Source organism: Lissotriton helveticus, chromosome 1_1, assembly GCF_964261635.1.
Source record: "Lissotriton helveticus chromosome 1_1, aLisHel1.1, whole genome shotgun sequence".
In the NCBI taxonomy this organism is placed as follows: Eukaryota; Metazoa; Chordata; class Amphibia; order Caudata; family Salamandridae; genus Lissotriton; species Lissotriton helveticus.
Window position 1 is genome coordinate 364,992,768 of NC_136057.1, and position 15,366 is coordinate 365,008,133.

The following is a 15,366-nucleotide window of genomic DNA, read 5'->3' on the forward strand; positions in this document are numbered from 1 at the left end:
CCACCCCGGCAACCCTAAGATGAATACACCCAGCCAGTACTGAGGACAACTGTCTAACCAAGGGACCAAAATTACCCGGCAACCAGGCAATCTGTGTAAGCTACACAATGCAAAGACTGAGTACGAAAAAAAAGAACATAAAATAAAAACATGGGCTACTTCTGAGTCTGAGAGTGTTTAAGCATTAAGTAGTCACTGATCATGTGGGCTATAAGGTTCTGTGATTTGAGTGCAGTTTGCGTCATTCATAGGTCTTGAGAGGCCTTCTATTACTCATTAAATGTCCATGTTTTAATAATGATTTTCAGAGGTTTAGCTCCAGACGAGAAAGGTGGGGCTGGCATCGACCATGCTGAAAGTATGGCGGTCGTGCCGGCCCCTGACGACCACAGAGGCGGGCCTGTTGCGCATAGTGGTGACGCGACAGGCGCGCCTCGATAGTTATTGGTTGTGGGTCCTGGGTGTGATCTGGAAGTGCTTGTAATCACTTCCGGGTCACGTGTTGGGCATTGGGCTAACGCGTTGGGCTAACGCCAGGCCGGTTAGAACCGGCCTGGCTGAAATGGGCATAAAAGGCTAGGGTGCGTAGGAGTCGGCCTCTTTGCTCCCAGCTCCCCCAGCCCGCTGCATCAGCCTCGCTAGGAGGCTGTAATTTGATTTCTTTTTCTGTCTTTCAGGTTCCTCGTTACTGCATCCTGAGCTGTGTTGGATCGCCGGAGAGGTCGTAGAGTGGAGTGGCATCGCATCGGAACATTTACCGAGCTGTCGCTTTTTGCAGGCTGTGTTTGGATCGATGCTCTGGTCAGATCAGAATCGGTACGGTGCAGGGCCAACGACTGTTTGAGGGGCAAAGCACTTCGTAAGCACGGTAATCGGACTACGGTAGCGGGAGCGCTGTATTTTGGGTTTCCACTGCCCCAAAGAATTGAGGTACAAGCAGCGAGTGGTGCGGAGCGTGTCCCAGATTTATCCGGGTGAGTGCCGGTCTGATCAGCTGAGCGGCGCGATTGGGAGCGGCGTGCTCGTTTGTGTGGGCGGCGGCCTGCTGGTGTTACATTGTATCTTTCTTCATTTAAGGGAATAGGCGCGGAGCGTGTCCCTGTTTCATCCGGGTGAGTGCCGGTTTGATTGATTGTGATCAGCTGAGCGGCGCGCTCGTTTGTGACGTCAGCGTGCATCGGTACTGCTGGTCTTACAGTGTATCTGTTTCTTCAATCGGGGGGGCGCATTTGGGTCAGCTGTTTGTTCCAGATCGTTGACAGCGATCAGCGAGGGTTGGTTAGTCACAAATAAGTGCCTGGCAATTTGTATTTTACTCTGTGGGGGCAGTGCAAGTGCCATATTTACAACATTGGAAGCGCTCTGTTTAAAATTTGTGGTAATTTAGGCATTTGTTGCATTTCTTCAGAGTGGAAGTCACACTTTTTGGTGCCTACCAGTGGGCTGCACAGCCTTAGTGGGGAGCTTCACTTCATCTGTTTCTTTTTACCGTATTATAGATTGCAAGCACCAAGAGTCTTAACAATGTGGACAAGACCACTGAAAGGCCCATCTCATTTGGGATAGCCGGTGCAGCACACAGGAGATACATAAGGGAACACTGACAGGCCTGCATTCCAATGCTTCTGGGAGCCTTCGCAGGTTAGAGAATACTCGCCTGACCCACTGGATTAGCTGGTGTGGCGTGGCTCAGATTGCGTGGATTCTTACGGCCGGTTGTGTACCTCCAGCATTGTAAGGTAAGGGCCTGGACAGTGTACCAGGCTTTGAAGTGCATTGGGGTGTGTTCATTTAGGCTACTGCTTGATTGCATGTGCTTAAGTTGGAAGCATTGTATACACTTTGGTTAGTAGCCAACACATTCAGAATAACCTCTGCAGTTTTGTACAAAAACAATGGCCAGTAAGGCAAAGCGGGCCGAACGGTGTTCTCGCAAGGAGAACCTGATGGAAACAATGATGTGCAAGATGGTTGCAATGGAAAAGAGATGGAAGAAGGTCAATAAGTTGGGGCAGGGTCATGCTGACCTCAGGGAAAGGTGGAAGGGCAAGATGGTGTTGAGGAAAGGCCTCAGCGTACCATGGCGCCCCCTAAGGCTGCATTCCCCCCCCCCCCAAGCGGGGTAGGTCCAAGAAAGGGGTCCCAAAGAAAAATAATATACCGGAGGTCCCTGTGCCAGTCCCCCAGCCCAGGGAGGAAGGGCAGGGGCCCGGGCCATCGGAAGTTGTCCCTTTGGGAGGTGTCCCGTTAGGTGATGGTTGCCCACTGACCCCGGTTGATCCTGCGGGGGTGGTCCCTGCGGGCAGTGGGCCACAAGATCCAGTGACTCCTATGGGTGGAGACCCCATGGGAGGGGCCCACAATCCACAGAAGCTCCTGGGGGCGGTAACCCAGTTCCACAAGACTTGTTGTCACAGTTAGCCGCAGTCCTTCCTTGGTTGGGGTAGGCTGGGATTTTGTCAACAGCAGTGGGGGCTAAAGACAAAGGGGTGGATGTACTGGCTGAAACAATGCGGATAGTAGCTCAGTTTGATGTAATACCTGGGGATAAGACAGGTGAGGGGCTGGGTGCACCTTCCCCTCTCATTCCAGTTGGTGGGGCCACCCCACTTAAACATGTTAGGTGTAGGGAAATCCCGCACCGGGAGGGAACACTTGGCGAGACTTGTCACACAAGAGGTGAAAGAAAAAATATGGTCTGGGAGTTATGTTAGTATGTTCTCATTGCTTCTTGATGAAAATGAAAGGGAGGAAACAAGAAAAAAGAAGGACTGGATGCTCCCTAGAGAATGGGCAAGTGAACTACAAAAGTTTAGGATTGAGGAGAACTTGAATAATTGGATTAGAGGTTTCCCAATATTCATGGCAGTGATGGCGGAACGTTTTCCTAATATGCAGGCAGAGTTGGCATATTACCAGAGCAGGATCACTGGGGCACAGGACAAGTATGGTGGTATGGGTTGGAAAGAATTCGATAAGGATTTTAGGAGAGCCAAGGCGTCTGACCCTTCCCTCTCCTGGGACCGCATTAACACAATGGCGTGGTTAGACCAGTTTGGTGAGGGGCCTCAGGACAATACCAGGGGCCAGTTCTTTCAGTCCTTTCGGACACCTCCATCCACAGGCACTGCCACTAGTTCAGGTAGCGGGGAGGACGAAAAGGGACATGTTGGGACTTTAATAGGCACACATGCACCAGAGCTCAAGGCATGTGCAAGTTCAAACAAACATGCTCTATCTGTGCCAACCCATCGCACCCTGAGTCCAAATGTCTCAGAAGATCAAAAGATAAAGGAAAGAGGAAACAGGAGTGAGGGGATTGCATGACACATGGCACATTCACCCATTAACGTGACAGCTCTGACACCTTGGCTAAACAAATACCCTTGTCATTCCACTGCTAGGACATTGCTAGATGGTTTCATGTATGGTTTTAGGATTCCTGCACCTGACTATGTGGAGACACCTGAATGCAAAAATCAACTTTCTGTTAGGGCCAATCCAGGCATGGCGGCAAAAAAAATTGAAAAAGAATTGAGCTTGGGCAGAATAGTTGGGCCATTTGATTGCATCCCGGAAAAAAAAATGGTCTGCTCCCCTTTGGGAGTGGTCCCCAAAAAAGAGTGTGGAGAGTTCAGGTTGATAAATAATCTGTCAGCACCTAAGGGCAACTCATTGAATGATGCTATCAGTGATGACATTTGTAGTGAAAAATATACCTCCTTTGACCAAGCAGTGGAGATGCTCAGGGGATTGGGCCCTGGAGCATTGTTGGCTAAATCTGATATAGAGTCTGCCTTTCGCTTGTTGCCAGTTTACCCATCTGACTTTCACCTTCTTGGTTTTCAGTTCCAGGGTAGATTCTACATGGATATGTGTATGTCTATGGGCTGCTCGGTCTCCTGTGCTTATTTTGAAAATTCAGTTCATTTTTGGAATCAGTTTTTAGACAGGTGACAGGGCACCAGTTTGTCGTGCATTACCTTGACGACTTTCTTATCTTGGGGTCACCGGGCTCCCGGGAGTGTGCGTGGGCACTGCAAGAATTTTGCACGCTCATGCAGGCTTTTGGGGTTCCCTTGGCACCAGGAAAGACTGTAGGGCCAACAACAACAATAGAATTCTTAGGAATTTAGTTAGATTCCGTCCAAGGGTGTTTTTGGTTACCGGCAGACAAGATTACCAAATTCAAAACAGCATTGCAGCAATGCTTGGCAAAAGATAAGGTCACCTTGCACCAGTTACAGCAGACGGTAGGGCAATTGAACTTTGCTCTGAGAGTTATTCCTATGGCACGACCATTTTCCCATTCCATCACACAGGCCATGACCGGTCTCAAGGAAAAACACCACCACACCAGGCTGTCGGCTGAGGTTAGGCAGGACATGCAGATTTGGATGGCATACCTGCTGGACTTCATCGGCAGGGTAGTGTGGCCCGGTCCACCCACTACTTCCGTGGAGTTAGGTTTAATGACTGACGCTGCGGGTAGTGAGGGATTTGGTGCCATACTCGGTACTGAGTGGGTGGCTCAGCGTTGGCCGGCCTAGTGGGTGCAGAATGGTGTGACTGGTAACATTGGTTTCTTGGAGCTGTTCCCCATCTGGGTGGCATTAAGTGTTTGGCCTGAAAGATTGCGTAATCAATCTGTGGTGTTCGGGTCAGATAACATGACTGTAGTCGAATGCATCAATCTACAAGCAGCATGGTCTAAAATGATTCTCCACTTGTTGAAAGAGATAGTTTTGCTGTGCATGAGATTGAATATGCAATTTAAAGCTAAGCATGTGCCAGGGGTGTTGAATCATGCTGCTGACGCAGGTTTTCAGGGCACACTTCCCGTCTGCAGCAGCGACTCCCACACCCTTCCCAGAACTACTTTGGCAGAATAGTGCCCCCAACTACCGGACCTTGTGGCAGCTAGCCTAGCACCCAGGACCAGGAAAGCGTATGAAGGGCTTTTTGGGCATATTGTATATTCTTGGGAAGGGATTGGGCAGAGAAGTGGCATGTCACGGGGGCACTCTTGCTCTACTTGGGTGCTTTAAAAAAAGAAGGGCGCTCAGCGGCAGCAGCCAGGCGGCATGTGGCGGCAATCTCTTTCTTTGCTCAAACAAGAGATAGGTGAGATCCCACCAACAGTTTCACAGTTAGGAAAGCCTTGAAAGGGTGGCAACGCCTCCAGGGGTCAGCAACGGACACGAGGCGTCCGATAGGGGTGGAGCTGCTAGCATCTTTACTGGGGGCTCTTAACCTCATTTGCAACACCACAGAGGAAGCTCTGCTGTTCAGAGCTGCCTTTTCATTGGCCTTTTATGGTGCGTTTAGGGTTGGGGAATTGGTGGCCCAGAACAAACAGGATGAGCAGGGTGGTTTGCAGTTTGACCATGTGAAGGTACAACGTGATGCATTATTGATATCCATTAGGAAGTTCAAGACTGACCAGGAGGCCCGTGGGGAAGGGGTAGTACTGCATCGGGCACATGGTAATCCTTGCTGCCCCATCACACATTTAGATGCATTCCTACAGCGTAGACCCAGTAATAAGGGGGGGGCATTGTTAATTCATGCGGATGGTACCCCACTCACAAGGTTTCAGTTTAAAAGAGTCTTGATATGGCAGTACAGAAGGCAGGCATGGATCCTAGTTGCTTTGGAACTCATTCTTTCAGAATAGGGGCTGCCACTGAGGCAACAGCAAGGGGTTTCCCCAGCAGCAATGTTCAAAGGATTGAGAGGTTGTCTTCCAATTGTTATAAGCGCTATGTGCGGGTGCATATGTTGTGAGTAGGACATTTGCCTGGTACTGATGCATGTTCCTTCTCTGGTCAAATTTACAGTTTCTCAAGCCTGTCACGCAGGGGGGAAACTGGAGGTGGCACAACAGCAACTATCAATCAATCAAGAAGCTTTATTTCGGCCTAAACAGCCATAAAAACACAGATAAAAATACAGTACAAGCCATTTGATAAAAAGGAACGGTCATTGCAATATAAAAAACAGCCGGATAGTCTAATTAAAACAGCCTTACAATACATATAAAGCTCCACTGTCCCCCCAGTCTACCTTGGTGGGTCAGAGAGCAAGTCTGAAATTATGTAATTTACTTAAAGTGCATGTGCAATACATAAGCAACGCGGGGCCTAACGTTGACAATAAATCAAATTCAGTAAAGTGCATATGCAATATGTAAACAGCAAAGGTAGTGTAAAGTGCGAATGCAATATGTAAACAGCATTAGGGCCTATAGCGCAAAAAGCAACCTCATTGTACATATACTTCAGATAATTACATAGGTACAAGTCCCCTGTGCCCTCTGATATTCCTGATCAACAATCTACAATCAACGCAGGGACGTGCACATCCACAGAAACCAGGACCAAATGTCGTTTGGATTATTGGCCATTCATATGTGAGGCTTTTGAATAACTTTTTCCTTTCAGTTAACTACAGGTCTAGAGCAGAGCAGGCTGGTTTTAGGGTGTCATTTCATGGGAAAGGGGGTCTCCGCTTCAGTCAGTTCAGGGGTTTTGTAGTAGACCTATTGAGCAAGGGTGGGGCTCTTCCCAGTATCATTATCCTGCACCTGGGAGGGAACGATTTGGTGAATCTGGGTAGAAGAGGGCTAGTGGAAACCATAATCAATGACGTGGGTTGGTTAGCTAGGACATGCCAAGGGTGCACCACAGTATGATCACAGATGGTACCCAGATTCCAATGGAGGGGGGGGGGAGTCTGTGAGGGCAATGAATCAGTCAGTAAGAAGGATCAACAATAAGATAGAAAGGTTGTTCAGGGCTCCTCATCTACAGACGATCACCCACGGGTGTATCAGGGGGGAGCCCACGGGTGTATCAGGGGGGAGCCGTGCTTCTTAAAAGACGGTGTCCACTTGTCTAAAGTAGATAACGAAATCTTCTTAGAGAATCTGCTAGCATGGTTGGGTGGCTTCAGAAGCAGGACATGGCCCGACAACTTAGCATTTGGGGGGGGGGGGGGCAGATAGTCGTTCAACTATGCTGGCCTGTGGCGGTAAGGTCATGATAGGTGAGCAGTAAATTTAAGGTCCTTAGAGGGCAGCGCCATTCTTGAATGGGGTCGCCCAAGGGGGAGGGACAAGTGGTATCTCCTACAACTCCAGGGACAGTTACAGCTGGTTGGCTGGATGGGTGCGGGGGAGTGGGAATTTACGCTTTCCCTAGGCTGGTTGGCCACCAAGCACATTCACAATGGCGCCAGTAAACGGCGCAGAACTGCAAGGGCACCTTATGGAGATAATATACAGAGCGTACGGGGGTAACTGGGGTGGGGGAAGTACACTCACGGTGAACGGGCCCTCTGCGCATGTGCACTCCGGTTGGAGGGCGGACATAATTTGACAAGGATCTGACACCAGTTATTGACCCTGCCGTAGGCTCAAATAGGGATACGCGGAAAGGTAACTGCTATTATGATTATTGATGATGATATGTTTAGATTCGGATAGGAATAACTTGTATTAGAGTTATGTTAAGGTTAGCCATCTGATACCTGTACTTATCAATGTAATCAATGTCATGCAATGTTTTCTGCGCATTTTGGTAAATATTGTATATATTAATTTTGTTTAAGTTTTTATGTTAATAACTACGGCCGTTTTTGTTTTACAACCCCTTCATCCAAAGAACTCTTCTCGTGTTATTTTCTGGGTCTTGATAAAGGAGGAGGGGGTGTAGGTAGTACCTGGCCATATGACAATTCTAGATATTTCTAATCCAAACTAAGATTTTCATTTGGGTTTGGCAGAGCGGAGATTCTGTGGTACATCGATGATGCTCCTGCCCCAGCAAACCTGCAGTTCTCTATCCCTATATATAGTCAGGGGTCACTCAGGTTACGATTGTGGAACTTTGACTGGAAGCTTTTATCCTAAAGGCCCATGCTTACAGGTCACTGTGACAGTCGTAACACCCTGTTTATGATTGTGCAACCATCACTAGGTGTCCCTTTCTGGGACTTTCATGCCAGGCATGGAGGTCTCAAGTAGTGATATCGCCTGACTGCAAGGGGAAAACTTCCGCCCTATAAAACCATGTTGCCAGTTGGGTGCAATACACATGCAGAGCCGGCCTTTGCTAAGAAAGCGCCCTGGGCGTGGGCAGGGGGAGAAATTTGGCACCCTTGCTTATGGTAGTGAATTAAATTAAGGCAGCAGGGAGCCCCTTTTGTGTTCACTGGTCAGTACATAGATGAGCAGGGACTAGTCCCGGACACAAACATCCCCGGACCTCCCCCAGCGCACCTACATCACCTTAGCTGCCTCACACAGATGATGGTGTTGTTGATGTGTGCCAGCAGGGGTAAGGGAGTGAAAGGAGAGCAAGGAAGGAGGGTAAAAGGTGTTAAAAACATCATCAGCCGTATGATAATGAAGGGCTAAAACCACTTTAAACCAGCAAATTAGACAGGAACGAACAGGCAGGGACAAGGACAAGGCTGAAGCAAGATGAGAAGAACCTTGATGTTGGCGTAACCTTGATGCACACAGCTCCAAGCGCCTCCTCACACCTTGACTCTCTCCAATGGAGTCGCTGTAGTAGCGACTAGTCTGATGATTGAGAGATCCATGCTGTACGGCGGACAGTCTCCTGCCGGGAAGGCAGAGTCAATGGCAGGGATTTAAACATCCGTCAGCATTCTCTTGCCTAATAAAATTCGTATCACAGTGACATTCAGTAGGAGGGCGAGAAACGCCTCTATTTTTGCAATCTTATTTTCTAAGTTGAAGACTGCAAACGTTTTCCTATTTAATTAGTCTGAAGCAAGGGTTACAAGGATGGGACATTTCAGTAACGTTTAAAAATGATACATTCATCAACCCCAAAACTGTCCCCTATTGAGGGGGGATTCCCTCCCAGGATCAAGGCAGAAGGGGAAGTTGCAAACATAAACAAGAATCACCAGCTTTCTACCTTTCAAAGTATTTCAATCAAAACTCTGAAAATGACATCATGGGTTAAATGCAACATCCTTAAATATGTGTTTGTCCTTAAAAGATAGATGATCTAAAGAAATGTTCAGGCAATTTTGCTCCAGCGTGAGATAGTCTGAGAATAAGGAAGGGTATGTTTCACCATGAAAATCTACACATCACACAAAATCACCCCACAGCTCTCTCTCAAGCGTGGCAACAAACATGCTACGGCGGTGCATTTGTCTGTTCAAGAGTCCTCGTCCAAGGAGATGTCCCTTGAGACAGACAACAGCAGGGATTGCTACCTGTTGTGAAAACACGTCACGTGCCCAGACGCGCCACGCGGCAGAACCACGTGCTGCTACGTCCTGCGAGAGACCGAAGCAATCTAGGCCAGCGCGTGCTGCGTCACTGTAAGTGCCAGCGCGTGCTGCGTCACTACCGGTGCCGGCACCATGCGGATGGAAGCAGGCGTGGAGAGCCCCAACAATAATGTGCGCGCAGGATGGGAGCACAGACACCCACATTCTTCCCCTCAGAAACGAGGGCCAGTCTACTTACTCGGAACTCCGGACACCAGTCGTAAAGGCCTCAGCACCCGGAATGCTCGCAGCGCTTTCACGTCGAATCCAGCGCCTTTCCCGCCTATGGAATTTCCTCCATCTGCTTTGGTTGCTTGTTCTAAAATTGCACTAAAAAGCCTGTAAAGGAAGCAGAAGGTGTGCTGTTAGAGTGTGTCTCAGAGGTGCACTAACAGTGGCACAGCGGGCTGCATTTTATTCTGCGCGTTGGGTAGGTTGCGCCCACAGGGACCGAGTAGTTGCTTATAAGGCTGCCACTGATTTTAGAATAATGGTATGCATTAGTAAGGAAGTGCCCATCTGTGACAGAAGTTGTTGGTCAGGGGACCAGCCAGGAATACATCTTACCTGAACTGGATCCAGCTCTCATGCTGAGCGCTTTACAAATACAGAGTTTAATTCAATTCATTCAACTAACCACACAAACACTGCAGCAACCAAAGGGGACATACGCTCCTTTCTAATACAGCTTATGTTGAAAACATCCCCACCATCATTATTTTTGTTGTTGGAGGCTTTATGCTTTTCTCAAAGTCTGACACACCAAGAGAAAGTGGTGTTGGCAGAGCCATCAAAGTATCCCAGGTGGATAGTAAAGCATTGCATTTTCTTTCCAGCAATGTGTGGATATCGTACTGTTATTCTCCAAACCTGCCGATGCTTCTGCCTCGCCGCTGCCACACATTTTATAAACTGCACACTTCGGTGTAAGAGGAGTGATGGTGCTAATTTGCCCATTGTGTGTAATTTTGTCATTGAGTACGTACTACTTTGTATCTTCAGCCCTGTTGGTGGTAAATTGCTTTGTGTGGTTTTTTTGTCCTCCAATGAAGTGAAAGTGTGTTTTTTTTTAACTGAGGTAATACTGTGTGATATTCCACCCATTCATTTAGCACAGCATTGGTCTAATGTGAAAAATCACTTCCACGTTATTGGAGGAGAACAAAATGCCTCACACAGAACTATTCAGTGCAACCAATACTGAAGATTAAAACCAATGCGTAATCAAGGATAAAATGGTAAAAACTAGACAAAACAGCACCAACTAATGCAACTTTCACAATACAGACCCTGATTCTTCGGCCCCTTCGCCTCCCCCCACAGATATACATATAGAAACAGTGTAGGCCCCCTTTACAGGACAATGATGAAGCTGGTTCCAACACTGCAGAGATTACTTACACATACTCCACTCCCACTCCCACAGTGCATGGATTGCTAAATGTTGCAAGGAAGAGAGTTGCACAGATGACCCCGTATGCAATACTTAAGTAGCTCTCAAGTTTCCTACAGAGTGTTATAGAGAAAACATATTCCCAAGGTAACTGGCGAATATTTTTTAAGATATTCTTTCCGAACTTCTTACTGTTTGCAGAGGAAAGGCGAGGCCAACTTAAACCTTTTCATTGAAGAAACAAAGGAATGGATGTCAACACACTATCAGGCCGCTAATTAATTTCAGGTGCAGTTCATGGCTTTAATAGCCCTTTATTTGGTTTTAAGCTTGCTTTTTATTATGGACCGTGTAGTTATGTGTCACACAGCTCGTCTTTCACAGCTTCATTTTATCCTGTCTTTTGGTTCTGTATCCAATGCCAGTGCATTATGATGCTCATACGATTGCAAATTTAAGCTACTGACCCAGGCACACAATGCTCTACACAACCAAGGACCCGCCTACATTAACCCCGCCTGAACTTCCACCAACCATCAAGAAAACTACGACCTCCTCCCTTTTACTTGCCCATGCTCCCGCACCTACTGAAGCACCAATGGAGGAAGCTCCTTCTCCCACACGGCAACTAAAACCTGGAAGAGCCCCCATGCACCACCGGACCATCACCACACTTCTGGAAATCTGTATGGCCCTCAAGACCTGGCTGTTCAAATATGCCTCCGGGAACTGAAAGCGCCTGGATACCCTATCGGGTGATTGGCCCTGCTTTATAAATCCTGATTGATTGACAACAAATATATTGAGAGCAATTCATGATATATATTTTGCTATTTTTGGAGCTTCTTAACCCGTTCCGTGCACGCGTTGGCCAACGGCCGTCGCAAGCACTACCTTGCTAGTGCTGCGCACGTCCGTTGGCCGATGCAGCCCCACCCACTGATTAAAACTCCCGCACCGCAACAGAATTCGTGCCGTGGTTAAGGAGTTAAAGGACCATAGCACGGCTGGCCTGAAAACAGATCAAATTTAAATTTTTCACAGAATAATGCAAGGAAATATTTAATAATAGCCTCTAATTCAGACCGCTGGTCAAATTGTTACATAATCTGGCAACTGAATTGACTGATAATGATAACATATGACCCATTCCTACCTGATAAAGCTGTATAATTTGTTATAAAGACCCTGATTATGGATGGCCCAGAAAAGAGTGCAGCATTTATCACAGCCATTAAATATATTCTGACTTCGCAAGGATCAGAATTTATTGGGCGTGATAAACAGCACCCAATTATGATTAGTGCCCAAAAATGGGGAACATCCTGAGGATTGTGGTGCTTACTGTACCAAAATCTGCATGTCCCGTTATTTACCAGGCATTTTAATCCCAGTAACTTTTGGCTGTTTTTCATGCCAAAATTTACCAGGCAAAATGCACAATCGTAATTGTGATCTGTGATGTAACATAAGTTGCTGCACATACGATGAGGTTGGCAAGCACCAAACAACTCCAAAAGGAGAAGGAATGAGAGAGCCCAGTATAAGTTCAAGCTGCAAAGAACAAAAATCTGGGACAAAAATAGAAACAGGGGGCAGAAAAACATGATGGAAAGTAAGGGAAAGCGGGCAAATTTAACAATAAGGAATGGGTTGATTTCATTAGGAAATTTCATGTTATATGTGTTCAGGAGACATGGGCCTCGGTGAACAATTATCACCTACAGGGGTACAAGTGTTTTTTTGTTCCCGCCCGAAAATCCAGATCAGGGAGAGCAATGGGTGGGTTGTCCATTTACGTAGATTTAGACCTCCCAGGCACCTGGTCTTCCCCAGATTGGAATTCACATGGGATCCAGGTAGTTCGGTTCCTTGGAAAGGGGCTAAGATTTTCTGTTTTTAACATCTATAACACTGAGATAGCAAACAACCATATCCCGCTACTAGCTGAACTAGACCAGAGGCTGGGACAAGAAACAACATTCCAAAATAAGGGGCAGTCTCATGGGCTGCTTTTAATGGGAGACTTTAACTGCCATCTTTGTCCGGCATTGGTCAAGGCAAACTCAGATTGGTCACAATGCCCAATGGAGAAGTGGCCGCATTTCTCTCATACACCTACTGGGTCGGCTCTCAGTCTGCTTCGGCTTAAGTATGACTTAGAACATACCATTAATATGATAGACCCACAGTCAGATGGCACACTTCCGCCAACTTTTAAGGGCAGGGGTTGCTCATCTATTATAGATTATATTTTGGCTTCGAGATCCCTGATAAATAAAATAATCAGAGCAGGGATAGAATGGAGCAGCTTCAGCGATCACAACCCTCTTGTTTTGGTGCTCTCGTATAGGGTGGGTGCTGGAACCAGAGTCCATCACACATTTGAGGAGAGGGTCATAGACCAAGGCAGGAGACTGAAATGGTCCAAAATAGACGGGGTAAAGTTTTTTAAAACTTTGGGTGACAAGGGCCTACCGGCCATTAACGACTGTTTAGACTTAGAAGTCCAGGGATCAAGGTTACTGGAAGCATTTGACCAGATCGCTAACCTGATCGACGGCCTACTTAAGACCAGTGCGCCCACACGTAACCTGGTTAATCCCAGGTGGTTTGATAAAGACTGCTCTAAGGCACTGAGGGAGTTGAAATGCTGCCTTAAGCTAAAACCAAAGGACCCTCAAAAAATCAAGGTGTGCAGAGAAAAATATAAAAAAGAGACCAAAAGGAGGAAACTTGCCCTGCAGGCAGAAGCATGGGCAGATTTAAGAGAGGCAGGGGAAAGAAAGGATCTTGCGGGTTTTTGGAGAATCATTAATAAACCGACATTTCAAGAAAATGATTCCCCGGATATAGGGGCTAACATCCTCCTGGAGCAGTGGGTCACACACTTTAGGGGTTTATATAACCATGAGCCCGGTATCCCTGTAGAGCCACCGGCAACCCCAAGTCAGCTTTCCCCGGTAGTATTCACTCTTAAGGAGATTACTGCAGGGATGGAGGGTCTGACTAAGAATAAAGCCCCGGGTCCGGACGGGATTCCCCCTGACCTGTTTCTTAGTAATATAGAATTATGGGCTCCTCTGATGACCAGGGTCATAAATACTGCTATCTCTTGTGGCCTGCCACCATCTTGGTCAAAAGCGATTATTGTGCCAATTTTCAAAAAGGGCAACAGGGACGACCCCAAGTGCTATCGGCCGATTTCCCTGATTGACGTATCGGCCAAACTTTTGGGTAGGGCAATCCTTAATAGACTGTCCGAGTGGACCGAAGAGAATAACACCTTCTCGGACTCTCAATACGGGTTCAGGACAGGGAGGTCCACTAGTGACCAATGCCTGAACCTTTATATGCTGACTGCCAAATATACTCTGGCCAGCGATGAACCTATTTATATGGGATTCATGGATTTGGCAGCAGCATTTGACCACGTCAATAGAGGAAAGCTGTGGGACATGATGTCAAGCATGGGGATTGAGAGTGGTTTAATTACCATATTAAGGGAATTGCACAGCGACACCACGGCCAAGGTTCGATTTAATAGGGAGGGAGGATTGTCTGACTCTTTTCCATGTAAGAGCGGAGTCAGACAAGGTTGCATTCTTGCCCCTTTTCTGTTTTCCCTTTATATTAACAACTTGGAGCAGTTTCTTTTGGGTTTAAAGGCAGATTCCCCTAGGGTCGGGCCGCGGCATATCCCTGTTCTGCTTTATGCGGATGACGCGGTCTTGCTTGCTCGCACACCGCGAAGCTTACAAATCCTGATAGATGGGTTTGTTAAGTTCATGAGCACCCTGGATCTATCTGTCAACCTGGGTAAATCTTATGTGCTCCTGGCCGGCAAAAAACCTTCCTCTAAATGTACTTATACAATAGGCACCCATATTTTAGAGGAGGTCAAAACGTTCACTTATCTTGGAGTAACCTTTGATGGCGCTCTGCAGTTTAACTCCTTGGTGGCGGAACGTTGTAGTAAAATGATTGCCTCTAATGGGGCAATAGCAGGATACGGCAGGAGGCTAGGTAGATGGAGCCTGGAACAGGTGATGAACTTGTATTGCTCCGTATCATGCTCCAAAGTAATCTATGGGGTAGAAGTATGGGGCTTTGTGAACACCACTAGAATCCAACAGGAAGAAAACAAATATCTGAAATCTATCCTGAGGGCGCCACCCAGCACCGCTGGAATCATAGTTCATAGGGAGCTAGGGAGGCCATACTTGGATGACCTGTTAAAACTTAGGCCAATTGTGGCCTGGCTAAAAATATGGGTTAATCCAGATGCGCATCTAAGCAGAGAAATTCTATTGGACTGCTTAGATAGGACTAACTGTATGCGCATCCCCTGGCTTAAATATGTGAAAAACACCCTTGAGGATTTAGGTTTTGGAAACCTCTTCACGAACCCTATAACAATTTCAGCCCAGCACAAGAAACAAGTAGGGGAAATTTTCCTAGAGCGGAAAATCCAATGCAGAGCTGAGGCTGAAGGAGTTAAAAAGACTGTGAGGGCTCATAATCTGGTGAAGAGCGTGGAGGGTATGGAGCCTTATCTGTACCTCGTGCATAATGCACAGGATAGATTTCTTATGTGCCGTTTTAGACTAAATTTACTTCCTTTTATGTTGGCCTCACCAGCAGGTTTCACCACGTCA

General features: G+C 47.2%; 1 protein-coding gene across 6 annotated transcripts in view; it reads right to left on the reverse strand.

Annotated features, from left to right (window-relative positions):
- CACNA1C (calcium voltage-gated channel subunit alpha1 C) overlaps positions 1 to 15,366 on the reverse strand; it is a 2,299,705-nt gene that overhangs the window by 884,433 nt on the left and 1,399,906 nt on the right. For all 6 annotated transcript variants that reach the window (XM_078673661.1, XM_078673663.1, XM_078673662.1 and 3 more), the window contains exon 5: positions 9,515 to 9,654. In XM_078673661.1, coding sequence (XP_078529787.1) covers positions 9,515 to 9,654 — 140 coding nt within the window. The remainder of the gene's footprint in view (positions 1 to 9,514; positions 9,655 to 15,366) is intronic.